This window comes from Somniosus microcephalus, unplaced genomic scaffold, assembly GCF_052327205.1.
Source record: "Somniosus microcephalus isolate GS21.2 unplaced genomic scaffold, FLI_Smic_1.0 unresolved_chr3, whole genome shotgun sequence".
Lineage (NCBI taxonomy): Eukaryota > Metazoa > Chordata > Chondrichthyes > Squaliformes > Somniosidae > Somniosus > Somniosus microcephalus.
The window spans coordinates 16,343,334-16,370,978 of NW_028225181.1; the positions used below are offsets into that span (position 1 = coordinate 16,343,334).

At 48.0% G+C, this 27,645-nt stretch overlaps 1 protein-coding gene across 3 annotated transcripts; it reads left to right on the forward strand.

The window, feature by feature from the left end:
- Positions 1–27,645, forward strand: LOC147091229 (uncharacterized). Of its 3 annotated transcripts, XM_085976696.1 has the most exons (3): positions 1–388; positions 24,945–25,125; positions 26,041–27,645. In XM_085976696.1, the coding sequence occupies exon 3, from the start codon at positions 26,394–26,396 to the stop codon at positions 27,483–27,485; it is 1,092 nt and encodes a 363-aa protein (XP_085832822.1). In that variant the 5' UTR covers positions 1–388; positions 24,945–25,125; positions 26,041–26,393; the 3' UTR covers positions 27,486–27,645. The 3 variants fall into 3 exon arrangements, 2 of the variants coding, with proteins under 2 accessions (XP_085832822.1, XP_085832821.1); XR_015075186.1 differs by lacking the exons at positions 24,945–25,125; positions 26,041–27,645 and adding an exon at positions 13,001–13,449; XM_085976695.1 differs by lacking the exons at positions 24,945–25,125; positions 26,041–27,645 and adding an exon at positions 3,403–5,489.

Here is a 27,645-nt window from a genome sequence, read left to right on the forward strand (position 1 = left end):
CAAACACAGTGTGTCAAATATTTTATATCTCCATGATGATATGAGAAGACGAATTGTTGTTCTGTTACCGACTGTTTAATTTTTGGGCCTTTTCTTACTCTACGTTATTTCCGTTCTCAACTAGTTCGCCTTCTACCACATCAAACCCCAAGCTTGCTCCGTTTGAGTACACGACTTGTGGGCGTCATAGACTGAACTGTACTGTTTCACTTACACTCATCTGCCATCAACTGGTCCAGGCAGTGGGCGGTCGAGGAGGTCGTTCGGCTCAACTGCCTGCCTCTCTTCCACGGCCACGTTCATGCCCGGTGGCCTTGGAGATGTAGCACACTTGAGGCCTTCTGCGACTGGTGGGTACCGCAGGGACTGGAGTGCATCATCACCACTGGTAATGGAATTTTAATTTAATTTATTATGTTTCCTTTAATATTTTAAGTTAATTTACAGTTTATTTATTAGCACAAAATAGTACACTCATCTGCAATTCTTTATAGATTTGAAATCTGTTATTATTTGTATAATTTAACTTTGTGGATTTGATTTAGTAAAACTCTTCCACACGTACTGCACGTGATAACATTTGAAAGGTTCTGATGTTTGTAATAGTAATTTCTGAGCTTGATGGTCTCGTTGATTTAATTTCTTGTTACTAACATACCTTGCACTCTTTCTTTCATCGAGATAATTGTTTCAAACACTTCCATTCTTTAGCTCCTCCATTGATCCCTGTCAATGATCCTTTGTTGGGGGCTGGGGTTAGGGTGTAGGCTTAGGGGTTAGTGGTTGGGGCCAGTGGTTATTGGTTAGGATTGGGGTTAGTGGTTGGGGCTAGTAGTTATTGGTTAGGATTGGGGCTCGTGGTTATTGGTTAGGATTGGGGTTAGTGGTTGGGGCTAGTGGTTATTGGTTAGGATTGGGGTTAGTGGTTGGGGCTAGTAGTTATTGGTTAGGATTGGGGTTAGCGGTTGGGGCTCGTGGTTATTGGTTAGGATTGGGGTTAGTGGTTGGGGCTAGTGGTTATTGGTTAGGATTGGGGTTAGTGGTTGGGGCTAGTGGTTATTGGTTAGGATTGGGGTTAGTGGTTGGGGCTAGTGGTTATTGGTTAGGATTGGGGTTAGTGGTTGGGGCTCGTGGTTATTGGTTAGGATTGGGGTTAGTGGTTGGGGCTAGTGGTTATTGGTTAGGATTGGGGTTAGTGGTTGGGGCTCGTGGTTATTGGTTAGGATTGGGGTTAGTGGTTATTGGTTAGGATTGGGGTTAGTGGTTGGGGCCAGTGGTTATTGGTTAGGATTGGGGCTAGTGGTTGGGGGTAGTGGTTGGGGCAATCAATTGGAGGTTAGGCTTAGGCATTAGTGATTAGGGTTCGAAACCACCATTAACAACACCAGTGTCACTGGATGCGTCCTTTTTCATTTCATGTTTTTTAACCTCACACAGACGAGTCACAAAACAGCCTCATGAATTGTTCATTCGAGGAACATTCTTTCTGGCTGGAGCCTGATTTTTTTCTCTTCTTTCACATCTCGACATTTCTCACAGAAAAAGACATCAGGGACATTAGACTTTGGGATTTGGGGACAAGAACAGGCGGATCCAGGTGTTGGGCTGGTTACATCCAATCATCAGCCAGCCTGAAAAGTGCTTCTGAAAATAACCTGTCACCATCTGATTCCACCGTCATATCTTCATCCATTACCCTCCTTTCGCCCTCACTAGAGCAGTTTTCACCACCATGACCATTCTCCATACTGAGGCTCTCTGATTTCCATTTATAGTCTAAATAAAAGTGGTCCCTGGATTTGGTGTCACAATGTAAGTGGTCCCTGGATTTGGTGTCCAGATTCTTTTCCAGCCATTTTGAGGTGTCCCTTACCCTGACACCAGAAAGGCAACACACCCTTCGGGACTCTCGATCCTGACTGTAAAGACTACTATCTATCCTTCTAATTATAGAATCCCCTATACGACAATGTTTCCACTCTGCTCCTCCACCCCTTGGACAGCCTCCTGTTCCATGGTGCCTTGGGCAGCATTCCAGCTGTCCTTCCCAGTCTTTCTCCTGATCCTCACAGGTATTGAGTACTTTGTACCTGTTGGACAGGAGCAGTGTCTGCTGGACTTCCTTCACTACTTCTCCTACATTCCCTTTACCCGGCTGACTGACAGTCACACTCTCCCCTTCCTGCACCTGTGCTTTCTTCTGGTGTGTGACTGTACTCGAGTAAATTATCCAGTAATTTCTGCTCCTCCCTTATATGTCAGAGTGTCTCTAGCTCGGACTCCAGCTCACTGACTCTGAGCTGGAATGTCATGAGGCAGAGACATTTGTTGCAGATGTGGCCGTCTGGGACAGTCTCATTGTTCACAAACTCCCACATACTACAATCCCCACACACTGCCTGGTCTTTATTAATAAATGAATGAATTTATTTTTTGTTATCTGTAGTTTATTTCTTGAACTGTGATTAATTACTTCGCTATTTATCAGTTATGAGCGTCTTTAAAAGCAGTTAGAATTGAATCACTTACGTTGTTTTCCTTTGACTTACACTTACTTGCACTAATAAATCCTTAATAAGTCAAGCTTAACACTAAAGAGACTAAACACACAAAGGGATATCGATGCACTTATCGATATACTTATGTTAATTTGCTCTGCTGTGTGTTGATTATAACGTCACATTTTCTGTGTCCTCCGGTGTGATTATTTATTATTTACTGTTGCTCCTTGGTTTAAATTACTGAGCACCTCCTTCCCCCTCAGCATCCAATTCCCATTCTCACCAAATTCCCCTTACCACTCTGTTTAGCAAGCCACTCCGTTTAGTAGATTCTCCAGCTCTGTGCCACACCGCTCATCCCCCTCCTGTTCCCTACTCCAAAGGTATCTCTGTCCTCAGCTATCCTACTCACTTTTCTGCCATATTGTTGTTGACCAAAATGGCGGCGGTTTTTACCCAGAATACGCCGTGGGCTAGAATAGGCCCAATCAATGCTGCAGGGGGCTGGTATGCACAGGCGTGGGGAGGGCTAGGTGCGGGGCGGGTCCCGCGCATGTGCAGTGCCGCCAGTCGGGCGATGGCGGCGGAAGGCGGAGCAAAGATTCCGAAGCGGGGAGGAGACGGAGCGCAGGGGAGCAATAGAACCAGCGGGGAGACTTTATAAACAGCCGGGGTGGGCCTCAGGCCCCGAACAAGAGCCTCCGGGCCGGGCGTTTGCCCCGAGTGGGGTGGCAGCTGCGGGGCTTTCTCCCGGTGACAGGCCCGGGGTAACGGCCGCCATCTTGAGAGGCTCAGGGGGCAGCAGGGCGCATGCGCGGCCCCCTTGGCCAGGAACCAGGAGGAGAGAAACTTGTCAATTTCTATCCTGGACTCTGATGGCTTTTGTAAATTCCTTTTACAGGCTGTGAGAAGGGCAGCATTTACACACCGCAAACTCAAACCAAACATCGTATCAAGATCTGACAGAGTCACTCCATTCATCAGGACCCGAATATCATCGGCCTTTCAATGTGGAAGGAGAAATGTTTTCCTGTTCTGTCTGTGGGAAAAGATTTCAAACATCAGTGTGACTGGAAAAGCACCGAGACACACACACCCGAGTGAGAGTGTTCCAGTGCACTGACTGTGGAAAGAGCTTTAACCAGTTACACAGCCTGAAAAACATCGCACCATTCACAGCGGGGAGAAACCGTACACGTGTTCTGTGTGTGGACAAGGCTTCAACTGATCGTCCAACCTGGAGAAACAGAAGGACACCCGGACCATGGAGAAACCGTGGAAATGTGGGGACTGTGGGAAGGGATTCAATTACCCATCTGAGCTGGAAACTCATCGACGCAGTCACACTGGGGAGAGGCCGTTTACCTGCACCGTGTGTGGGAAGGGATTCACTCAGTCATCCAGCCTCTATACACACCAACGAGTTCATACTGGAGAGAGGTTGTTCACCTGCATTGAATGTGGGAAGGGATTTAATGCTTTATCAACCCTCCTGACACACCAGCTTGTTCACACTGATAAGAGACCTTTTAAATGTTCTGACTGTGAGAAGAGCTTCAAAAGCACAAAGGATTTGTTGACACACCAACGAGTTCACACTGGGGAGAGGCCATTCACCTGCTCCGTGTGTGGGAAGGGATTCACTCAGTCATCTCACCTTCTGACACATCAACTTGTTCACTCTGATAACAAACCTTTTAAATGTTCTGACTGTGAGAAAAGCTTTAAAAGTAAAAAGGATTTACTGATACACCTACGCACCCACACTGGGGAGAGGCCGTTCACCTGCTCCGTGTGTGGGAAGGGATTCACTTGTTCGTCCCACCTTCTGACACACCAACTTGTTCACTCTGATAAGAGACCGTTTCAGTGTTCTGACTGTGAGAAGAGCTTTAAAAGCAAACAGCACCTGCTGAAACACCAACACACTCACACTGGGGAGAGGCCGTTCATCTGCTCCGTGTGTGGGACGGGATTCACCCGATCATCCCACCTGTTGAGACACCAGCGAGTTCACACTGGGGAGAGGCCGTTCATGTGTAATGAGTGTGGAAAGGGATTCACTGATTTATCTGACCTTCTGACACACCGGCGCGTTCACACCGGGGAGAGACCGTTCACCTGCTCTGTGTGTGGGAAGGGATTCACTCAGTCATCCCACCTCACAGAACACCGATATGTTCACACTGATGAGAGACCTTTTGAATGTTCTGACTGTGAGAAGAGCTTTAAAAGCACAAGTGGTCTGCTGAAACATCAACGCACTCACACTGGGGAGAGGCCGTTCACCTGCTCCGTATGTGGGAAAAGATTTACTGATTCATCCTACCTGCTGACACACCAGCGAGTTCACACTGGGGAGAGACCGTTCACTTGCTCCACGTGTGGGAAGGGATTCACGGATTCCTACAACCTGCTGGCACACCAACCTGTTCACACCGGGGAGTGGACATTCACCTGCTCCATGTGTGGGAAGGGATTCACTGATTCATCCAACCTGCTGACACACCAGCGAGTTCACACCGGGGAGAGGCCGTTCACCTGCTCCGTGTGTGCGAAGGGATTCACTCAGTCATCCTCCTTACTGAGACACCAGCGAGTTCACGACCGACTGCAGAGGTTGGATTCTGCTGTTATTACATAAGAACATAAGAAATAGGAGCAGGAGTAGGCCAATCGGCCCCTCGAGCCTGCTCCGCCATTCAGTAAGATCATGGCTGATCTGATCCTAACCGCCAATCTACTATCACAGAACTATCTCCTGAATCTAACAGAATTAGACACGTGAAATAGGAGCAGGATCAGGCTACACGGCCCCTGGGCCCACTCCGCTACCCACAGGGCCATGACCGATCCGAACCTAGACTCATGTCCAAATTCCTGCCCGCTCCCCGTAACCCTTAATTCCATTTACTTCTAGGAAACTGTCTATTTCTGTTTTAAATTTATGTAATGATGTAGCTTCTACAGCTTTTTGGGGCAGCATATTCCATGGACCTACCACCCTCTGAGTGAAGTAGTTCCTCCTCATCTCAGTTTTGAAAGAGCAGCCCCTTATTCTAAGACTATGCCCCCTAGTTCTAGTTTCACCCATCATCGGGAACATCCTCCCCACATCCACCCGATCCAACCCCTTCACAATCTTATATGTTTCAATAAGATCGCCTCTCATTCTTCTGAACTCCAATGAGTAGAGTCCCAATCTACTCAACCTCTCCTCATATGTCCATCCCCTCATCCCCGGGATTAACCGAGTGAACCTTCTTTGTACTGACTCGAGAGCAAGTATGTCTTTCCTTAAGTATGGACACCAAAACTGCATGCAGTATTCCAGGTGCGGTCTCACCAATACCTTGTACAACTGAAGCAATACCTCCCTATTTTTATATTCTATCCCCCTAGCAATGAAAGCCAACATTCCATTGGCCTTCTTAATCACTTGCTGCAGCTGCATACTAACCTTTTGAGTTTCGTGCACCAGGACCCCCAGATCCCTTTGTACTTCAGTACTTTCCAGTTTCTTGTCATTAAGATAATAATTTTCTCTACGATTTTTCCTGCCAAAGTGCATAACCTCACACTTTCCAGTATTGTATTCCATCTGCCAAATCTCTGCCCATTTACTTAGCCTGTCTATGTCCCCTTGCAGGTTTTTTATGTCCTCCTCACTCACTACTTTCCCTCCCATCTTAGTATCATCTGCAAACTTTGATATGTTATACTCGGTCCCCTCCTCCAAATCGTTAATATAGATTGTAAAGAGTTGGGGACCCAGCACTGACCCCTGCGGAACACCACTAGTTACTGATTGCCAGTCTGAGAATGAACCATTTATCCCAACTCTCTGCCTTCTGTTAGATAGCCAATCCTCTATCCATGCCAGAATATTACCCCCAATCCCGTGATTTTTTATCTTAAGCAATAATCTTTTGTGTGGCACCTTGTCAAATGCCTTTTGGAAGTGGATACACTACGTCCATTGGTTCCCCTTTATCCACCCTATATGTTACTTCCTCAAAGAACTCCAGCAAATTGGTCAAACATGACTTCCCCTTCATAAAACCATGCTGACTTTGTCCTATTAAATTATGATTATCCAAATGTCCTGTTACTGTCTCCTTAATAATGGACTCCAATATTTTACCTACCACAGATGTTAGGCTAACCGGTCTATAGTATCCAGCCTTCTGTCTACTGCCCTTTTTAATTAAGGGCGTTACATTAGCAGTTTTCCAGTCTGCCGGGACCAGGGAGTTTTGGAAAATTATTACCAATGCATCCACAATCCCTACCGCCACTTCCCTCAAGACCCTAGGATGTAAGCCATCAGGTCCAGGTGATTTATCCGCCTTGAGTCCCATTATTTTACCGAGTACCACTTCCTTAGTGATTTTGATCGTGTTTAGCTCCTCCCCCCCCCCCCCCCATAGCCCCCTGTTTGTCCAGTATTGGGATATTCTTAGTGTCTTCTACTGTAAAGACTGATATAAAATATTCATTCAGTGTTTTTGCCATCTCCATATTTCCCACCATTAATTTCCCAGTCTCATCCTCTAAGGGACCAACATTTACTTTAGCCACCCTTTATTAACATAGCCACCCCACCTCCCCTTCCTTCCTGCCTGTCCTTCCTGATCGTTAAATAACCTGGTATGTTTAATTCCCAGGCATTGTCACCCTGCAGCCATGTTTCTGTAATGGCCACAAGATCATACCCATATGTAGTTATTTGTGCCATTAACTCGTCTATTTTGTTACGAATGCTACGTGCATTCAGATAGAGAACTTTCAAATATGTTTTGTGACACTTAGTTCCTGCTTTTGCCCTTTTTATTACTTTACCTTTCACTCCATACCTTCTGCCCCTTCCTGACACACTCTGGTTTTTAATTACCCCTCTGCTACCTAAGTCTATGACCTTCTCTGCTGTCATTTTTATTATTTGCTCTCTAGGAACCTCCCCCCCACTAGTTATTGGTGCTGTTAATCACATCCAGGACTGAAACAGGACGATTCATCAGTTGGGGTTTCTTTCTGCTGATGTTTATAACCCTATAACTGGGCTGGAGATTAATATTCTGGATAAATATCAAATAAATCAGCTTTGTTTCAAACACACTTTGTGTCGAGTCTGTGCTGACTCCCTGATAAGAGGAGACTAATTGATGTCCTGTTGCTGACTGCTCCATTTTTGGGCCGTTTCTCCTTTCTTACTCTGGATTATTTCGGTTCTGATCTAATTGGCCTTCTACCATCCTGGGAGTCCCATGATACAACGATAATGGAGTTGTTGATTAATCACAGCGATCAATCTCTATCAATGAGTCTACAACAGACCCAGACATGAGGTGAGGAAAACCCCAGTGGTGGAGAGCTTTAGGAGCCATCGGACCAAAGTCACCTCTTCCTCCCGAGCATTCTACACTGACCACACGTCATGTCTCAAATTACACTCACACTGTGTCCCAAAATCTTATTCTATGAATGAAATCGGCCCAATTTACATTTGAATGAATCAACACTAACTGCTTCCACCGTCTCCCGAGGGAGCCTGTCCCAGAGATTGACCACTCACTCACTGAAATATTGTTCCCACAGATTGGATTTGAGTTTACCCCCTTCAAGCGCAGGCCGTGTCCTCTGGTTCTACTGTTCTGGACAGGGTGAAATAACTTGTCGTGCTCTACATTATCCAGTCCCTTTAGAATCCTAAAAACAGCAATCCTATCACCTCTCCACCTTCTCTTTCCAGTGTGAACAGGCGCAGTTTACATAACCTGGACATGTTGGCTCGATACTCAGTTAAATTCTGACACAAACCCTTTGATGCTTCTTAAATTGCATTAACCGACACTTCACAGAATTCTAGAATGATAGAGCACAGAAGGAGGCCATTCAGCCCATCGTGCCTGTGCAGCTCTCTGAAAGATCCATCCAATTACAAAATCAAAATACTGCGGATGCTGGAAATCTGAAATAAAGAGAGAAAATGCTGGAAATCCTCAGCAGGTCAGGCAGCGTCTGTGGAGAGAAATAGAGTGATGGGCCTTCAATAACCATAAAACTAGAAGTTATAGACTTAAACAAGTTGGCTTTTAATCACTAAGATCAGAGCCAACATCTCAACACGCCGACTGGTTCACAGGAATGAGTCATACAGATCCTGGGATCTTTATGTAAGAGAATTCAGGGGCGGAGCCAAGAGCCAAGACCTGGAACCTCCCAGGTTAGTCGGGAAAGAGGAAGTGAAACTATACACAGTGGGGGAGGGTAATATACATGAGTGCAAAATGAATACAGGATCAAGACAAACAGATTTCATTACATTCACCCCTTCTATAGATTTAGTCCATCGGGGTGATGTTTCTTAAAAGTTGGTATAAGTGAGTCTGTCAGGAGGTTTTGCAGTTCTCAGTGATCGGCGCAAAGCCGGTTAGGGTGCCTCTAGGGGAGTGGATTCTGGTTCCTCTGCTGTCCGGGCCTCCGCAGTGTCTTCCAGGTTATCTGCAGTGTCCTCCAGGTTAAAGTTGGGTATTGATACCTCTGGGCGTCCTGTCTCTTTGTAGTGTAGGTCTTCATCGGGTAGTCTCCCATCGTTCTCACCGCTCCCCAAGGGAGCGAGGTCTCTTATGGAAACAGTGTCCTCTCGCCCGTCAGAGTATTCGATATAGGCGTACTGAGGGTTTGCATGGAGGAGCTGTACCTTTTCCACAAGGGGGTCTGTTTTATGGCCTCTCACGTGCTTCCGCAATAGTACTGTCCCCGGAGATGTCAGCCACGCGGGTAGAGATATGCCCGAGGTGGATTTCCGGGGGAAAACGAACATCTTTTCGTGAGGGGTAGCGTTAGTGGCAGTACATAACGGAGACCTTATGGAGTGGAGCACGTCTGGGAGGACTTCCTGCCAGCGGGAGGTCAGAAGGCCTTTTGACTTTAAGGCTAACGTGACAGTCTTCCAAACAGTAGCATTCTCCCTTTCCACTTGCCCATTACCCCGGGGGTTGTAGCTAGTGGTTCTGCTAGTGGCTATCCCCTTCGAGAGCAAGAACTGGCGCAGCTCGTCACTCATGAATGACGTCCCCCTATCGCTGTGTATGTAGTTCGGCATGCCAAACATGCAGAATAGATTACAGAGACACTTGATGACCGTGGCACTGGTCATGTCTGGGCAGGGAATGGCGAAGGGGAAGCGGGAATATTCATCAATGATATTGAGGAAGTATACGTTACAGTCGGCAGAGAGAAGGGGTCCCTTGAAGTCCAGACTTAGGCGCTCAAATGGCCATGTGGCTTTGATAAGGTGTGCACGGTCAGGCCTGTAGAAACGAGGCTTGCATTCCGCACAGATGCGGCAGGCTCTGGTCATTGCCCTGACGTCCTCGATGGAGTGGGGCAGATTGCGGGACTTTATAAAATGGTATAGTCGGGTGCCCCTGGGTGACAGAGGTCGTTGTGGAGACCCTGTAATTTGTCCGTATGAATGCTGGCACACATTCCCCGCGATAGGGCGTCTGGGGGTTCATTAAGGGCTCCCGGCCTGTACATAATATCATAGTCGAACGTGGATAGTTCGATCCTCCACCTGAGTATTTTGTCATTCTTGATTTTCCCCCTTTGTTATTAAACATGAAAGCCACCAACCGCTGGTCGGTGAGCAGGGTGAAACGTTTGCCGGCTAGGTAGTGTCTCCAGTGCCGCACTGCCTCCACTATAGCCTGTGCCTCCTTCTCGACAGAAGAGTGCCTGATTTCAGGTCCCTGAAGGGTTCGGGAGAAGAAGGCCACAGGTCTCCCAGCCTGATTGAGGGTCGCAGCTAAGGCAAAGTCTGACGCATCGCTTTCGACTTGAAAGGGAATGCATTCGTCCACTGCACACACTGAAGCCCTTTCAATGTCCTGTTTAATACTAGTGATAGCCTCCCGAGCTTCAGCTGATAGTGGGAAGGACGTCGATTTAATGAGGGGTCGGGCCTTATCAGAGTAGTTGGGCACCCATTGGGCATAATACAAAAAAAATCCCAGGCACCTTTTTAAAGCTTTGGGATTGTGTGGCAGGGGCAGTTCCTTTAGGGGGTGTAATCGGTCAGGGTCCGGTCCAATTACCCCATCTTGCACCACACAGCCGAGGATACAGAGACGGGTTGTGTTGAAGACACATTTGTCTTCGTTGTAGGTTAGATTCAGCTTTAGGGCAGTTTTTAAAAATCTCGCAAGATTTAGATCGTGTTCTTGCTGGTTGTGCCCGCAGATAGTGACATTGTCCAGATAGGGATAGGTAGCTTGTAGTTTATTCTCGTCAACCATGCGGTCCATCTCACGTTGGAAGACCGAGACCCCATTTGTTACTCCGAAGGGCACTCTGAGAAAATGGTAGAGGCGCCCGTTCGCCTCGAAGGCGGTGTATGGGCGGTCCTCCATTCTAATGGGGAGCTGGTGATATGCGGATTTGAGGTCGATAGTCGAGAAGACTCGGTATTGCGCAATCTGGTTGACCATTTCTGATATGCGGGGTAAAGGGTAGGTGTCCAGCTGGGTATAAATATTAACAGTCTGGCTGTAGTCAATTACCATCCGTTTCTTTTCGCTATTTTTAACTATGACTACTTGGGCACGCCACGGGCTGGTACTGCATTCAATAATGCCTTCCCGCAGGAGTCTGTCTACTTTCGCCTTGATAAAGTGTCTGTCTTCCAGACTGTACCGTCTACTTTTGGTCGCTATGGGCCTACAGTTCGGAGCAAGATTAGCGAATAAAGAGGGCGGGCTGATTTTTAAGGTTGATAGGCCACAGACTGTGAGTGGCGGCTGGGACCCGCCATATGCTAGCGTGACACTTTCGTGGTGGCACTGGAAGTCCAGGCCCAAGATTACATTAACACAGAGTTCTGGCATCATGAGGAGTTTAAAATCCTTGTAGTCCGTGCCTTTTACAGTCAGTGTTACCACACAGTAGCCCAAAATGTCCGAAGTGTGGGGCTTAGCAGCCATAGCAATTCTGCTCCGTGTAGGGGTTACCGTTAATGAGTGCCGCCGTACCAGGCTAGGGTGGATAAAACTCTCGGTACTCCCACAGTCAATTAAACATTTCGTTAAATTCCCGTTTACCTGTATGTCCATCATGGATTTTGTCAACGGCTGTGGCCTGGATTGATCCACCATGATCGAAGCCACTGTTGGGCCCTGGGCGGCCGTTGAGTCGGGAAAAGATGGCGGATCCCAAGATGGCGGCCCGCACGGCACGCATGAGGCGGTGACGGAGTTGGAAATCGGATTCCCCCTGCAGACTTTGCTAAAATGCCCCTTTTTCTTACATTTGAAGCATGTAGCGTCCTTCGCTGGGCATCGTCTGGGGTGCTTGGTCTGACCGCAGAAGTAGCATTTCGGGCCTCGAGACATTGCCGCTGCAGTAGGACTCCTGGGTGAACTTCTGTGTGGGGACTCCGGCGGCGTAGAGCTGGTCTGAGACCTGGATGGGGAAGATGGCTGATTCCAAGATGGCAGCCCCCTCGGCGCGCACGAGGCGGTGAGGGCCGCATGGCCGGAAGAATAAGAGTCAGAGTTTTTCTAGGCCACGTCCAGCGATCGCGCAGTGGCCACTGCCTTTTTTAAGTCCAGGACCTCCTCCAGCAGTCTCTGCCGGATATAATTCGATTTGAGGCCCGTGATGAAGGAATCGCGGACCAATTTTTCAGAGTATGCATTGGCCGTCACGGCCTTGCAGTTACAGTCCCGGACCAGGTCCTTTAGGCCCTGTAAGAAATCGTCCATTGATTCCTCTGGTCGCTGCCTGCGTGTAGCCAGCAGATGTCTGGCGTACACTTCGTTTACCGGCCTCTGGTATTGGGCCTTCAGGATAGTGGTGGCATCCCAGATGAACGAATAAATCCGATGACTTACGCGAGTAGTCAGTAGACTCAGTTTATCTACCTCGCTAGCGGATGAGGCCCCCGCGAAGAGTTCGAAGCATTTGAGCCAGTGTCCAAATTGATTTGATGCTTCAGCAGAATGTGGATCCAAGTCCAGACGCTCTGGTTTTAGGAGTCGATCCATCCTAGTATTCTTTAGTGATTAAAATTGATGGGTCTTCAATAACCACAAAACTAGAAGTTATAGACTTAAACAAGTTGGCTTTTAATCACTAAGATCAGAACTAACATCTCAACACGCCGACTGGTTCACAGGAATGAGTCATACAGATCCTGGGATCTTTATGTAAGAGAAGTCAGGGGCGGAGCCAAGAGCCAAGACCTGGAACCTCCCAGGTTAGTCGGGAAAGAGGAAGTGAAACTATACACAGTGGGGGAGGGTAATATACATGAGTGCAAAACGAATACAGGATCAAGACAAACAGATTTCATTACACAGAGTTAACGGTTCAGGTCACTGACCTTCCGTCAGAACCTTTCATCACACATAATCTAATGTATTACTCACTCTGGTTTAAGCTTATATTGTGGTTAATAACGGCAAACTCTGTTGTTTCTCCTGATCTGATTACAGTTTACAACCAGTCGATTCAGTGGAATGTCTTATCAGTGTTGCCATGGCGACCTGTCTGCGGTGAAACGCCTGTTTGACTTCTTGAAAGTGCAAAGTATCTGCTGACAGACCAGCGAATTCACACTGGGGAGAGGCCGTTCACCTCCGTGTGTGGGGAGGGATTCAGTTTATCATCCAACCTGCTGAGACACCAGCACACTCACACTGGGGAGAGGCCGTTCACCTGCTCCGTGTGTGGGAAGGGATTCAGGCGATCGTCCAACCTGCTGACACACCAGCGAGTTCACAAGTGACTGCAGGGGTTGGATTCTGTTGTTATTGCTGCTGTTAAATCATCCAGGACTGAACCATGTTCATTCGGACAGTTGGGGTTTGTTTCAGCTGATGTTAGTAACCCCTATAACTGGGCTGGAGTTTAATCTGTATCAATGTCAAATAAACGAGCTTTGTTTCACACACACGCAGTGTGTCGGGTCATTGTTATCTCAACAATAAGACAAGCTGATTGAGGACTTGTTACAAACTGAGTGGAATCCATCTGAGAACTGAGTTCCCACAACTTGTTAAAATATGGATCTACAAGATGTCCAAGCCTGACAGGACAGAAAATTCTATTATATCACAGGGTCCACTTCAACCATTCAGGGCAGTGAGCCCCTGTAACATTGGATTTTAACCTATGGGAAATATTCTGATAATCTGTTATTGTCACGGGGCAAAGCAGCCTTGTTACTTTAACATCAGTTTAATCAAACTCAATGGGCAATCCGATCTCCAAAGGGAAACGTCTCATAGAAACATAGAAGATAGGAGCAGGAGTAGGCTATTCGGCCCTTCGAGCCTGCTCCGCCATTCAGTGAGATCATGGCTGATCATCCAAATTCAGTACCCTGTCTGAATCCATTTAGCCTTAAGAAATATACCCAACTCTTTCTTGAATATACTTAATGAACTGGCCTCCACCGTCCTCTGTGGCAGAGAATTCCACAGGTTCACCACTCTCTGGGTGAAGAAATTCCTCCTCATTTCAGTCCTAAATGGCTTACCCCTTATCCTTAGACTATGAGTGATCCTTAAAGCTGACGGTGTCGGCAGTTCTGCAGCTCATTTCTCAGTGTGAGCGTGTCAGAATGAAAAGCTTTAACAACAGCCGATGTTTTACAAAGGGAGACCTCACCAGACCAAAGGCCGTTGGTGCAGTTTAATGGGCTGTTTGTGTCACTGGGCTACAGGAGGCCATTTTTAACTGAAGGAAAACTGGTCACAGCAAACAGAGAGTTTAACAGATTGTCCCTGGTCCACTCGAACCCCCACCTTCTCTCTCACTCACTATTTATGGGCACTGCTGCAGTAATTGCTCCTCTGACCTTTCCTCTCTTGTCCCTCCTACACCCCTAATACACGGCCCGACACAATCTCCCTCCCCCTACATCCTCACTGTGCTGGAATCCACACCAGTCTCCCCATCTGCTCCTTGTTCTCTCCCTGGATCCGAAAACTACTGAACTCAGTCTTCCCCTCCTGAAGTCTACAGGCTCTAAAGCTGAAGCTTGGTGTCCCTCAGTCCCGACTCCTTGATTTACCTCCCCTTCTCTCCTCCTCTTTCCCCCTTGGTTGTGTTCCACACTCTGGGCCTTGGGCCTTCCCCGGGGATTCTCAGTATGAACAGGTGGGATGTGTTTGGAGACAGGGTGTCCCGGCTCTCCACCTTTAAAGGGACAAGGAGACGACCAGCTGGGCTGAATTGCCCTGCTTTATGACACCACTGCAGTGCCTAGCAACCAGCCTCCCTGAGCCCTGCTCATTATGGGCTGGGTTTAGCTCAGTGCTGTTACAGGAAGGGAAACAGGAGCAGGATTCGCCCCGTGTGGAGCCCAGGATTAATGGGGAGAGGTACAGGATCAATTTATTCCTTATTGAGTGAGAAATGTCCCGGACACTCCCTGTCCCTCGGTATCTGTGTCGGGGAGCGGCTGATGGGTTTACTCTGTATCTAACCCATGCTGTACCCAACTGGAGCGTGTTTGATGCTGACACTAGGGGCTCAGCTCCACGAGCACAACATTTAACCCAAAGATGATCTGATAAACCCATCAGCTTCTCCCCTGGACACAGGTCCCGAGGGACAGGGAGTGTCTCTGATATTTTGGTCGGTGTCGTTGATCAAGTTTAAACACCTCGCTCACATCTCCTCTCACCCTGCTTTGTTCTAATGAGAAGTGCCCCAGTTTCTCTCGTCTCTCCTCCTGGGAAAGAGAAGTTCACCTCAGTTAGAAACTCAAACAGGCGCTTCACTGCAGACAGGTCATCATGAGGAAACATTTCTTTACCCAGCGAGTTATTATGATCTGAAATGCACGCCTGAAAGGGTGGAGGAAGCAGATTCAAGAGTAACTTTCAAAAGAGAATTGGATAAATATTTGAAGGGAAAACATTTACCGGGATATGGGGAAAGAGCAAGGGAGTGGGACTAATTGGATAGCTCCCCCAAAGAGCTGGCACAAGCATGATGGGCCAAATGGCCGCCTTTTGTGCTGTATCATTCTCTGATTCTCTGATAACTAAAGCCTCTTTTCCGTGGTATAACCTCAGTGAATTTATTCTGCAGCCTCTCTGTAGCCCCGACATCCTTCCTAGTGTAAGATGCCCAAAACTTATTCTAACTGTAGCCGAACCGATGGTTTTGTTTTCTACGCCCCATTTATAAAAAACCTTGGGTAACATTTTTAAACAACTTTATAAGCTTATCCTCCAACTTTTAAAGATTTGTGTATCTGATCTCCCTGTAGATTTTAGAGGTGTTAACATAACATGGCTGAAATACATTGACATCAAATGTCTGATATAATGTGTATTATGGGAAAGAGAAGTTTAGTCTGAGTTAGAAACTCAAACAGGCGTTTCACTGCAGACAGGTCGCCATGGCAACACTGATAAGACATTCCATTCACTGAATCGACTGGTTGGAATCTGTAATCAGATCAGCGGAAAGAACAGGTTTTGTCTGTTATTAACCATAATATAAGCTTAGAATCAGAGAATGGTTACAGCACAGAAGGAGGCCATTCGGCCCATTGAGCCCATGCTGGCTCTCTGCAAGAGCACTTCAGCTAGTCCCACTCCCCCGCCCTTTCCCCGTAACCCTGCAAATGTTTTTCTTTCAGCTACTCATCCAATACTCTTTTGAAAGCAGTGATTGAATCTGCCTCCACCACCCTTTCAGGCAGTGCATTCCAGATCCTAACCACTCGCTGCGTAAAAAAGTTTTTCCTCATGTCGCCTTTGGTTCTTTTGCCAATCAACTTAAATCTGTGTCCTCTGGTTCTCGACCCTTCTGCCAATGGGAACAGTTTCTGTCTCTCTACTCTGTCTAGACCCCTCGTGATTTTGAATACTTCTATCTGATCTCCTCCCAACCTTCTCTGCTCTAAGGAGAACTGTAAAGTCTGTGGTTTGTGCAGTTAATAAATACACAGACTTCAGAAGTAACAAACAAAACAGGTCTTTACTATTCGAAGGTCCGGGCGAATCTGCCCCAGAAATCCTGCTACAACACTTATATACTGGTGTGGTCACTATCGGTATTACAGTATACAGAAGCCAAACAAATAGTGCCACACCTAAAGTAGTTCCCTTAAAGGTGAACGGTTACATTCAATAGTTCCCTTAAAGGTAGATGGGTACATACACTACAATCTTCCCTTTTTAGCTTATTACTTACAGAGTCCCCATTAAACATACATATCTTCAACTTCCTATAAAACAAATTACAGCTATAATCTCGGTGGAGTCAATGTCATATAAAACAATTTACAAATATAATCTCGGTGGAAACAGTTCACAGGTTCCGTCTCTGCGGAAACAGTTCATAGATTCAGTCTCTGATCTTGACTCGTTCCGAACAACATTTCTATGGGGTAGCCGGTTCACCTGGCTAGCGTGACTCCTCCATAGCCTTTTTCTTGACGTAGCAGCTTGAACTTTCGTCCTGTTGAACCAGCAGTGCGGACTTTTACAACCAACTGGCTGTCTTGACATTTTCCAGTTTTTCAACTAATTTAGCTCCTTTCGTAGTGTTCCGCCTGAGATGATAGAAGTGCTAATATTTTAGACAGTTATTATCTTCTGCTTCTTTTTCTTTTCTGCCTTTTTGAAACTCTCGGAGCTCCTTTCTCGGCTGCCAGCTGTAGCGCCACCAACTCTCTATGTTCCTTAGACCTTAAGTGCTTCCTCCGGATTTCAGCACTTTGGGAGTTTTCATCACAAGCTGGGCAGACCACATCCTCGTAATATTCAGTGTCACTCAACAGGTCATGGTAATATTCGGGTTTGTCCTGAGTTAGGCCAGCGAGAGAGCCTTCTTCTTCCTCCTCACCCGTCTGGACGTTAGCTGACGGTGGTTCCTTCCCTAGACATCTTTCTTGAAAAGACTCCTTCATGCATTCATATTCATCCCGCTCTTCCTGGGTTGTCTGCCATTCCTTCACTATTGACCTCATTTGTGAGTTCAATACCTTCCCTTCCACCGGGGATTGCGGTATCAGGCTATTTAATCCTTCTACTGAAGCAGCTGTTTCAACATTCTTCTGTTCACATTGACGTGATTCAACGAACTCTCCATAGAGTAAACTGTAACACAAAATCTGTGTTGCCACCTCAGTTATTTCTGTAACTTTTGGGAGCTCCGAATTCCTTCCCTTTGCAGATTGAAGCTCGTGTTCCCATTGTGGAGTCTTGTCTCTCAGCATGTGAAGGAGTTGGCTGACCGTTAACTCTTCCGCGGGGACTCTGTGGATCAGAGTCTTCACCATTTCATCCACCTTTCCCTCCAATGCTTTCACCTTCCTTTCCTCTTGTACTTTGGTTTCAAGCGCTCGAAGAAGTTGCGCCTTGATGCTCCCAAGCTCATGTTCAGAGCCCATCCTTACAGTCTCTGTGTTTCTTACAGTTTCCTTCCCTTCCACTGAAAGGATTCCCAGTTGACTCTGCTCTTCAAGTCGTTGAACCTCGGTCATTGCCGCCTCATATTTGTCTTGGGTTTCCTCCAATATTTTTATGAGTTCTTGGACATCTTGTCTTTCATGTTCTGCCATGTCTTTCACCGCTAAATTCTCATCTATGGATGGAACTTCTACCGATGAGTCTGTCTTGGCCTTGAGCTCATCAAGAATTTCCTGCAGCCTTTGGACTTCTTGCTCATGTTCAACCTTTAGTTGTTCATATGCTTCTACTGAAACTAGCTTTTCGGAGGTTGCCGAGTTAATCCCCTCCAGAATTGTAGCCTGGGCCTGTTCATACTGTTCTTTCCACTTCTCACACTCTGCTTGTAAGGAGTCGTAGAGAAGAACTGGAATAAAATCCCGGCTTCCTGAAGATTCCTCTTCATTTGCTTCTTTCGCAATTTCCTGTTGGAGTTCAGCCAAGGCTGCTATGCTATCTGCCTCTTGAAGTCTCACTGCCATCAAATCTTCTTTATTCTTGCAGTCTATCTCAGTCATTTTCCCTTTATTTTCATTTAACTGAGTGATAAGCTCCTCTTGCAACATGGCCACATTATTCACATCAGGTAAAGAAGCGTTTCTCTTTTCCATGTCCAAGATTTTTTTCTGCATCTCTTTAAGTGCACACTGCGATTCAGCTTCTCTTAACCTTGCCTGCACTAGCTCCGTCTCCAATTGCAGAACAAAATCCTCAGTGTAGCGTGGTTTGCCTTTATGCTGTATCTCTAGATCATGCAAATATTCTAACTCCTGAACATCATAAGGGAGGTGTGATCGGTAATTGGTCACGATGGCTCTATGGTCGCTCTCTGCTTTAGCCAGCAGGTTCTGTTGTCTTTCCAGACTCTCCCATTCGGTGTCATAGAACTTTTTCATTGTTTTCATCTCCTGTACGAGACGGTAACTTAATTGTTCGAATTGTTGTCGTACTTTGAAATAACGTTGAGTTCGAGCTCGGTGTTCCTCCGTAATGCATATGTCTGTGACTTGAACAGACTCAGAATTCTCTGTCTTTATGCACGCCATCGTTTTTCCAACCTTAGTCAGTGAGTTCATGTTAACCTTGTTTTTCATACGTGGGCTGGACTTATCGTCTTCTGGCTCAGAGCTGCTTGTCTGCACCGAGTCCTCACTCGTCATTGCTTGTTGGTAGTGCCATTCCATGTCTATTTTCTTGATCCACTCCCGTCCTAGAAGTGGTGGTCCTCCCTCATGTAGTACATACAAGTTCATTCTTGGGTGTTCTTTACCCCTATCTCTCACCTTGACTCTTATTTTTCCCATGGGGTATACTTTATGCCCCGTGTATGTCTGCAATACGAACTTGGTATCTCTTAAGGGTATGTGTGAGAATAGCCGGTGGTAATCCCCTCGATTTATGACTGATACAGCTGATCCAGTGTCCAACTCCATTTTCACTTGGACTCCAGCTATTTTTAGCATGACCCAGATAGTTTGTAGGTCAGCTTCCTTACTCACATGGTGGATACTCAGACTACCCAGCTCCTGGCCGTTTGGATCTGAGTCTGGATTCTGTTCGTCTGAACTCTTCTCAGCCCCCTTGTATACCTTGTTGTACTTTTCTTGTGATGGCTTCCTTTGGTTGTTGGTCTTCTTCCCTGACCGGCATACCTTAGCGATGTGACCCAGTTTGCCACATTTCCTACATTCTTGGTTCTTAAACCAGCATTGATTCTGGTCGTGTGTTGTCTTCCCACAACGATAGCATTTTGTTGTACTCGAGGTAATTTGGTCCACCCCGAGCGCCGCCGCCTTTAGTTGCATTTCCGCCGTTCCTTTCGCTGCGGCTTCGTGTGATGCGGCTATAAGGACAGCCCTGTCAAGTGTAAGGTCGTTCTCTTCTAGTAGGCGCTTTTGCGTCCCTTCCTTGGACAATCCACCTACGAACTTGTCTCGCAGTGCCTCTGTCAGATTTCCTCCGAACTGGCAGTATTTCGCTAGCCTACGCAGTTCGACCAAGTATTCTGCGTTGTTTTCGTCTTTCCGTTGCGTTCTTGCATAGAATTTGAATCGTTCAGCCAACATCAACGGTATGGGGTTCAAGTGGTCCTTCAGAACAACCACAATCTCTTCGAAAGACTGATCCGCCGGTTTAGCTGGTGCTAGTAAATCCTTCAAGAGCCCGTATGTCTTTGCGCCCATCGAGTTTAACAATGTTATCGCCTTGTCGTCTTCCTCTATTTTGTTGGCTTCACAATAGATCTCGATGCGGTCCACGTACGTGGCCCAGTCTTCTATTTCAGAATTAAAGTCGTTAATATTCCCTCGCTTAGGCATTTTTCTTCCCTTGGGAGCAGCACCAGTATTTCTTTAAGTATTCTTATTTATTTGTTTGTTTCTAAGATGGCGGTTTTCCCGCGAAAATGGCGGTTTCCCGCTCTTCCTTTCTCGCCCCGCCCACTTCAATGGCGGTTTCCCGCTTCTGGCGTCTTCTCCGCCTAATGGCGGCTTCCCGCGTTTCTTCCCGGTGGAAGGGGTACGCTTCCCCCACAGCGGACAGGTTCAGCCGCTGGCTGGCTTCCGCACAGCTCCCCTTACTCGGCTATGTCTTTTCCTCCCGCCCGCACGGCTCTACCGGCGCTGGGTACACCCCGTTAACGGAGGACAGTTCAGCCGCTGGACTGGCTCTCGCGCAGTCTCTCTCTCCGTACCCGGCTCTGTCGCTCTCTCACCCGCACGTTCGGTGCTACCGGCCCTGGGTACCCCATTGGTGGAGAACAGTTCAGCCGCTGGACTGGCTCTCGCGCAGTCTCTCACCCCGTTTTCGGCTGTGTCTCTCACCCACTCCCGCACGTTCGGTTTTGCCGGCTCTGAGTACCCCGTTGGTGGAGAACAGCTCAGCCGCTGGACTGGCTCCTCGCAGTCTCTCCCTCCGCACCCGGCTCTCACCCGCACGGTTCCCGTTCGCCTCCCCCAGCCCTCTCGCAGACCGGTGTTTCCCTCCCCGGCTGCAGCTGGGTTTCTCTTCCCGCGCCTACTCACAGGCTCAGCGCTTCGTGGCTGCGGTCGCTGCCCGGAGTTTTCCCGCCGATCGCGGTCCGGCTGTCACCCGACGCCGTTGGACCCGACTTTTGGCCGGCACAGCTCCCCCTTGACCGAGGTCGAGTGCTCTGCCCTTATCCTCCGGATACTTCTACACCTTCCCCTACTCACAGTCTCTTCGGCCGCCTTGTTCCCTGCTGATCGGCTCACTCCGCACCGTGGTAGGAGGGTAGTCAGTGCCTGTTGCTAATGGAAGCTTTTGTTGCTAAAGTCTTCCACCTTTCTCCTGCTGCAGCCTCGTGTTTTCTTCCAGCAGCACGACGAGGGCGGTTGCCTCTCTTCGACGCTCTTCTTGCTTTGGTAATCTTGCCGCAGGGTACGATCGGACTCGTCGCCACTGTAAAGTCTGTGGTTTGTGCAGTTAATAAATACACAGACTTCAGAAGTAACAAACAAAACAGGTCTTTACTATTCGAAGGTCCGGGCGAATCTGCCCCAGAAATCCTGCTACAACACTTATATACTGGTGTGGTCACTATCGGTATTACAGTATACAGAAGCCAAACAAATAGTGCCACACCTAAAGTAGTTCCCTTAAAGGTGAACGGTTACATTCAATAGTTCCCTTAAAAGTAGGCGGGTACATACACTACAAGAACCACCCCAGCTTCTTCTGTCTATCCACGTAACTGAAGTCCCTCATTCCTGGAACCATTCTTGTAAATCTTTTCTGCACCATTTCTAAGGCCTTCACATCCTTCCTAATGTGCGGGGCCCAGAATTGGACACAATACTCCAGTTGAGGCCGAGCCAGTGTTTTATGAAGGTTCATCATAACTTCCTTGCTTTTGCACTCTGTGCCTTCCTTGCTTTTGTTGCCTCTTGTTGCTGGCTCCAGGCACCGGAGCGGTTCCTGTGTGTTCAGCTCTCAGCTGCAGTCAGTACCTGGGCCGGGCTCAGCACTTTACCCAGCACATCTCTGTCCACGTTGTCATACTTGACACGGAGGGGCTGCGCAGGCTTCTCATCCACCTCGGTCAGGGCGAGAGGTCCCGACCACTCGTGCAAGTCTACGGGCATATTGCGGCCGCACTGCGGACAGCCCGGCATAGGCTGCGCGAGCTGGAGCCGCGTGAGCTACACTGGAGAAGGTTGAGATTCCAGAAATAGGGGGGAACCAAGGGGCTAATGAGAGTGAGGAACTTAAAGTAATTCATATCAGTCCAGAAAACGTACTTGAGAAACTAACAGGACTAAAAGCCGACAAATCCCCTGGACCTGACGGCCTACATCCTAGGGTTCTAAAAGAGGTGGCTGCGGAGATAGTGGATGCTTTGGTCGTGATCTTCCAAAATTCACTAGATTCTGGAAAGGTCCTCATGGAATGGAAGGTAGCAAATGTAACCCCGCTATTCAAGAAAGGAGGGAGAGAGGAAACAGGGATCTACAGGCCAGTTAGCCTGACATCAGTCCTCGGGAAAATGCTGGAATCCATTATTAAGGAAGTGGAACAGGGCACTTAGAAAATGATAATATGATTAGGCAGAGTCACCATGGTTTTATAAAAGAGAAATCATGTTTGCATAAAGCTCCAAAGTGGGTTCCAAATCATTAATGCTCCAGATTCTAAGATTGGGAAGTGAACAGCTGTGAAATGGTAGGTTTTAGACCACTTCTGCAGCTTTCACCTATTCACAGCAATCCACAGTCATTGAGAACCCGACATACTTACCTGACGTGATCGCCGCTCTCCAGGAACCTTGTTAAAAACCTGGGAAAATGGTAAGTACATGGGAAAATGGTGCTTAACTACCTTTTAACAAGCTTTAAAGTATCTAAATTGGCTGACCCACCGCTTGGTGTCGGGTCTGTTCAGGGATGACAGACCCGACACTTAGGAAACTCACAAGGAGGTGGTTCAGAGCGGGATATCGACCCGCTGTCAGCTTTTGTGATTTTGACAGCGGACTTGCCTCCAAACCCGCACTCTGAGCACCGACAAAATTCAGCCCTTAGAGAACTGCGTACAGCTCTGGTCACCATATTATAAATAGGATATAGAGGCACTGGAGAGAGTGCAGAGAAGATTTAGAAAGATGACACCAGAAATGCGAGGGTATACATATCAGGAAAGGATGAATAGGCTGGGTCTCTATTCACTTGAAAAAAGGCTGAGGGGTGACCTAATAGAGGTCCTTAAAATTATGAAAATGTTTTGGTAGAGTGGATACAGAGAGAATGTTTCCGACTTGTGGGGAAGAGCACAACCAGAGGCCATCAATATAAGATAGTCACCAAGAAATCCAATAGGGAATTCAGAAGAAACTTCTTTACCCAGCGAGTGGTGAGAATGTGGAACTCGCTGCCACAGGGAGTGGTTGAAGCGAATAATATCGATGCATTTAAGGGGAGGCTGGACAAGCAGATGAGGGAGAAGGGAATAGATTATGGTGATAGATTTAGATGAGGAAAAACGGGAGGAGGCTCGTGTGGAGCATTAACACCAGCATGGACTGGTTGGGCCAAATGACCTGTTTCTGTGCAGTATATCCTGTGTAATCCTGTGTAATTCTAACAATCTCAGTTTTGCAATTTTCAATTCACTATTCCCTGTAAAGCGATTGTTAAAACCTGAGCCAGTGTGTTGTGAGACAAAGAGCCTTGTGTCCAATAAGGGGAATAAAGGCCCACAGCCTCCCCTGGCCCCGGGCCCTGAACAAGGGACTGGAGAAACTCGCTGCCCTGCGGATCAGACAATCAGCCGGCACTAGTCCCGCCCCTCGGGCTCCCCGATTGGTTGGAGGACCCGCCGCCAGCTCGCTACTCCAGCCCCGCCCCGCTCGCTCCCTATTGGTCGGAAGCTCCCGTCAATCAGGCCGCGGGCCCTGGTCATGTGTCCCTCACCGGGCGGAGCTGCAGGTCGGTGGGAGCGGGGTCGGCAGATTAATAAACTGCGGGTAGGCCGTGCCGCAGGGTTTATAAAGTTGGTAGAGGGAGCGGGTTAATGAACCCCGGGGGGACGCGGGCTGCACACACCCCGAGTGCGGCCCCAGGCCCCATTATTAAAACACTCAACATTATCTGCTTCACAAACACCTGGGGTGGGCCTCAGGCCCCGAACAAGAGCCTCCGGACCGGGCCTTTGCCCCGAGTGGGTCGGCAGCTGTGGGGCTTTCTCCCGGTGACAGGCCCGGGGTAACGGCCGCCATCTTGAGAGGCTCAGGGGGCAGCAGGGTGCATGCGCGGCCCCCTTGGCCAGGAACCAGGAGGAGAGAATCTTGTCCATTTCTATCCTGGACTCACAGTGATGGCTTTTGTAAACTCCTTTTGCAGGCTGTGAGAAGGGCAGCATTTACACACTGCAAACTCAGACCAAACATCACATCAACATCTGACAGAGTCACTCCATTCATCAGGACCCGAATATCATCGGCCTTTGAATGTGGAAGGAGAAATGTTTGTCTGTTCTGTCTGTGGGAAAAGATTTCAAACATCAGTGTGACTGGAAAAGCACCGAGACACACACACCCGAGTGAGAATGTTCCAGTGCACTGACTGTGGAAAGAGCTTTAACCAGTTACAGAGCCTGAAAAGACATCGCACCATTCACAGCGGGGAGAAACCGTACACGTGTTCTGTGTGTGGACGAGGCTTTAACTGATCGTCCAACCTGGAGAGACACAAGGACACCCGCAGCACGGAGAAACCGTGGAAATATGGGGACTGTGGGAAGGGATTCAATTACCCATGGAAACTGGAATCTCATCGATGCAGTCACACCGGGGAGAGGCTGTTCACCTGTTCCGTGTGTGGGAAAACATCATTTGTTTCACACTTGGCGCAAAAAGAATATATTAATGGTAACAATTCATTTGAGTTGATTTTAAATAGATTAGTTTACAAATTGAATCATGTTTCTCTCATTGTATTTCCCAACTCAGATTCATGGCCTCATTTATTTTCTTCCTCTGAGCTCCTGAACCTCATCTGGCAGCATAATGTTGGCGAGTGGTGATTGATGGCCCTGGGAACCAATAGGAAGAGAGTTCAGAGGCCGGAGGGCCAAGGGAGCAGCGCATTCTGCAACCAATCGCGGTGTTTGAGGGGTGGAACCTGAGTCGGGTGAGTCAGTGTGAAGCCGTTAAACAATTTATTCTTTTAAAACTTAAATTGAGATTTCATTTGTCAACAGAACAGTTTAACATTTGTCAGTATTTTGTTTCCCTGGAGTTCCTATTATGAGTTTCAGACACTTCAGTGCCAAGTGGACCTGGTGTTTAAAGCCCTCTTACTAAGGAGAAACTGACTCCAGTGTCAGAAGGGTCGGTAACCAGAGGACTCAGATTTAAGGTCATTGTCAAAAGAACCAGCGGCGACATGAGGAAAGAATTTAAGCAGCGAGTTGTTATGACCTGGAAGGCACTGCCTGAAGTGATGGTGGAAGCAGATTCAATGGCAACTTTCAAAGGGGAATTGGAGAACTACTTGAATTGGGAAACAAATTGCGGGTCTGTGGGGATAAAGCAGAGGAGTGGGCCTAAATTCAAAGAGCTGGCTCTGGGACAATGGGCCGAAGGGCTGTACCATTCTCTGATTCTAGGAACTCTGCATTCCTCCAATTCTGGCCTGCTGTGCAACCCCCACTTCCTTCGCTCCACCATTGGTGGCCGTGCGTTCAGTTGCCTCGGCCCTCAGATCAATTTTTACCCATTCCGCTCTTGTGAAGCACCTTGGAACGTTTTACTACGTTAAAGGCGCTATGTAAATGCAAGTTATTGTTGGTGTGCTACCATTGGCCTCAGCTTTTCCAGGCAGAATCAGCCAGGGCCGGCGGCTGTGCTGCGCTCCATGGTCGAAATGCTGGCAGCTCACTGTATAGGCCCACAAGCTCAGAATTGCCATTAGCAAGGAACTGGAGGGCAAAGAGTGACTGGGGCCAACCCTATCATCAAGCACCACCTTCAGGAGAGAAAGGGAATAAAATCCGAATTTCTATCCTGTATTTACAGTCATGACTTTTGTAAATTGCTTTTACAGGGCATTAGAAGGGGAGGATGTGCAGACGAGAAATTCAAACCAAACATCACGTCAAAATCTGACAGAGTGACATGATTCATCAGGACCTGGATATCATCGGCCTTTTAATATAGAAGGAGAAATGTTTGTCTGTGGGAGAAGATTTCAAACGTCAGTGTGACTGGAAAAGCACCGAGACACACACACCCGAGTGAGAGTGTTCCAGGGCACTGACTGTGGAAAGCCTTAACCAGTTACACAACCTGAAAAAACATCGCACCGTTCACAGTGGGGAGAAACCGTACACGTGTTCTGTGTGTGGACGAGGCTTCAACCGATCATCCAACCTGGAGAGACACAAGGAGACTCGCACGATGGAGAAACCGTGGAAATGTGAGGACTGTGGGAAGGGATTCAGTTCCCCATCGAAGCTAGAAATTCATCGACGCAGTCACACTGGGGAGAGGCCATTCATCTGCTCCATGTGTGGGAAGAGATTCACTTGTTCATCCGAGCTTCTGAGACACCAGTGCATTCACACTGAAGAGGGTCTGTTCACCTGCCCCGTGTGTAAGAAGGGATTCACTCGTTCATCCGAGCTTCTGAGACACCAGCGAGTTCACGCTGAGGAGAGGCCGTTCACCTGCTCCGTGTGTGGGAAGGGATTCACTCAGTCATCCAACCTGCTGACACACCAGCGAGTTCACACCGGGGAGAGGCCGTTCACCTGCTCCATGTGTGGGAAGGGATTCACTCAGTCATCCAACCTGCTGACACACCAGCGAGTTCACACCGGGGAGAGGGCGTTCACCTGCACCGTGTGTGGGAAGGGATTCACTCAGCACTCCAGCTTGCTGACACACCAGCGACTTCACACTGGGGAGAGGCCATTCACCTGCTCCATGTGTGGGAAGGGATTCACTCAGCACTCCAGCTTGTTGACACACCAGCGACTTCACACTGGGGAGAGGCCGTTTACGTGCTCAGTGTGTGGGAAGGGATTCACTAATTCATCCGATGTTCTGACACACCAGCGAGTTCACACTGGGGAGAGACCATTCACCTGCTCTGAGTGTGGGAAGGGATTCACTCGGTCATCGCACCTCACTACACATCAACTTGTTCACACAGATAAAAGAACTTTTAAATGTTCTGACTGTGAGAAGATTTTTGAAAGCACAAAGGAACTGCTGATACACCGAGTTCACACTGGGGAGAGAGGGTTCACCTGCTCCATGTGCGGGAAGGGATTCACTCAGTCATCTAACCTGCTGACACACCAGCGAGTTCACACTGAGGAGAGGCCGTTCACCTGCTCAGTGTGTGGGAAGGGATTCACTCAGTCATCCAATCTGCTGACACACCAGCGACTTCACACCGGGGAGAGGCCGTTCACCTGCTCAGTGTGTGGGATGGGATTCACTCGTTCATCCCAACTGCTGAGACACCAGCGAGTTCACCAGTGACTGCAGGGGCTGGATTCTGCTGTTGTTGCTGCTGTTAATCACATCCAGGACTGAACCATGTTCATTCTGACAGTTGGAGTTTGTTTTTGCTGGTGTTATTAACCCTGTAACTGGGCTGGAGTTTAATATTCTGGATATATGTCAAATAAATCAGCTTTGC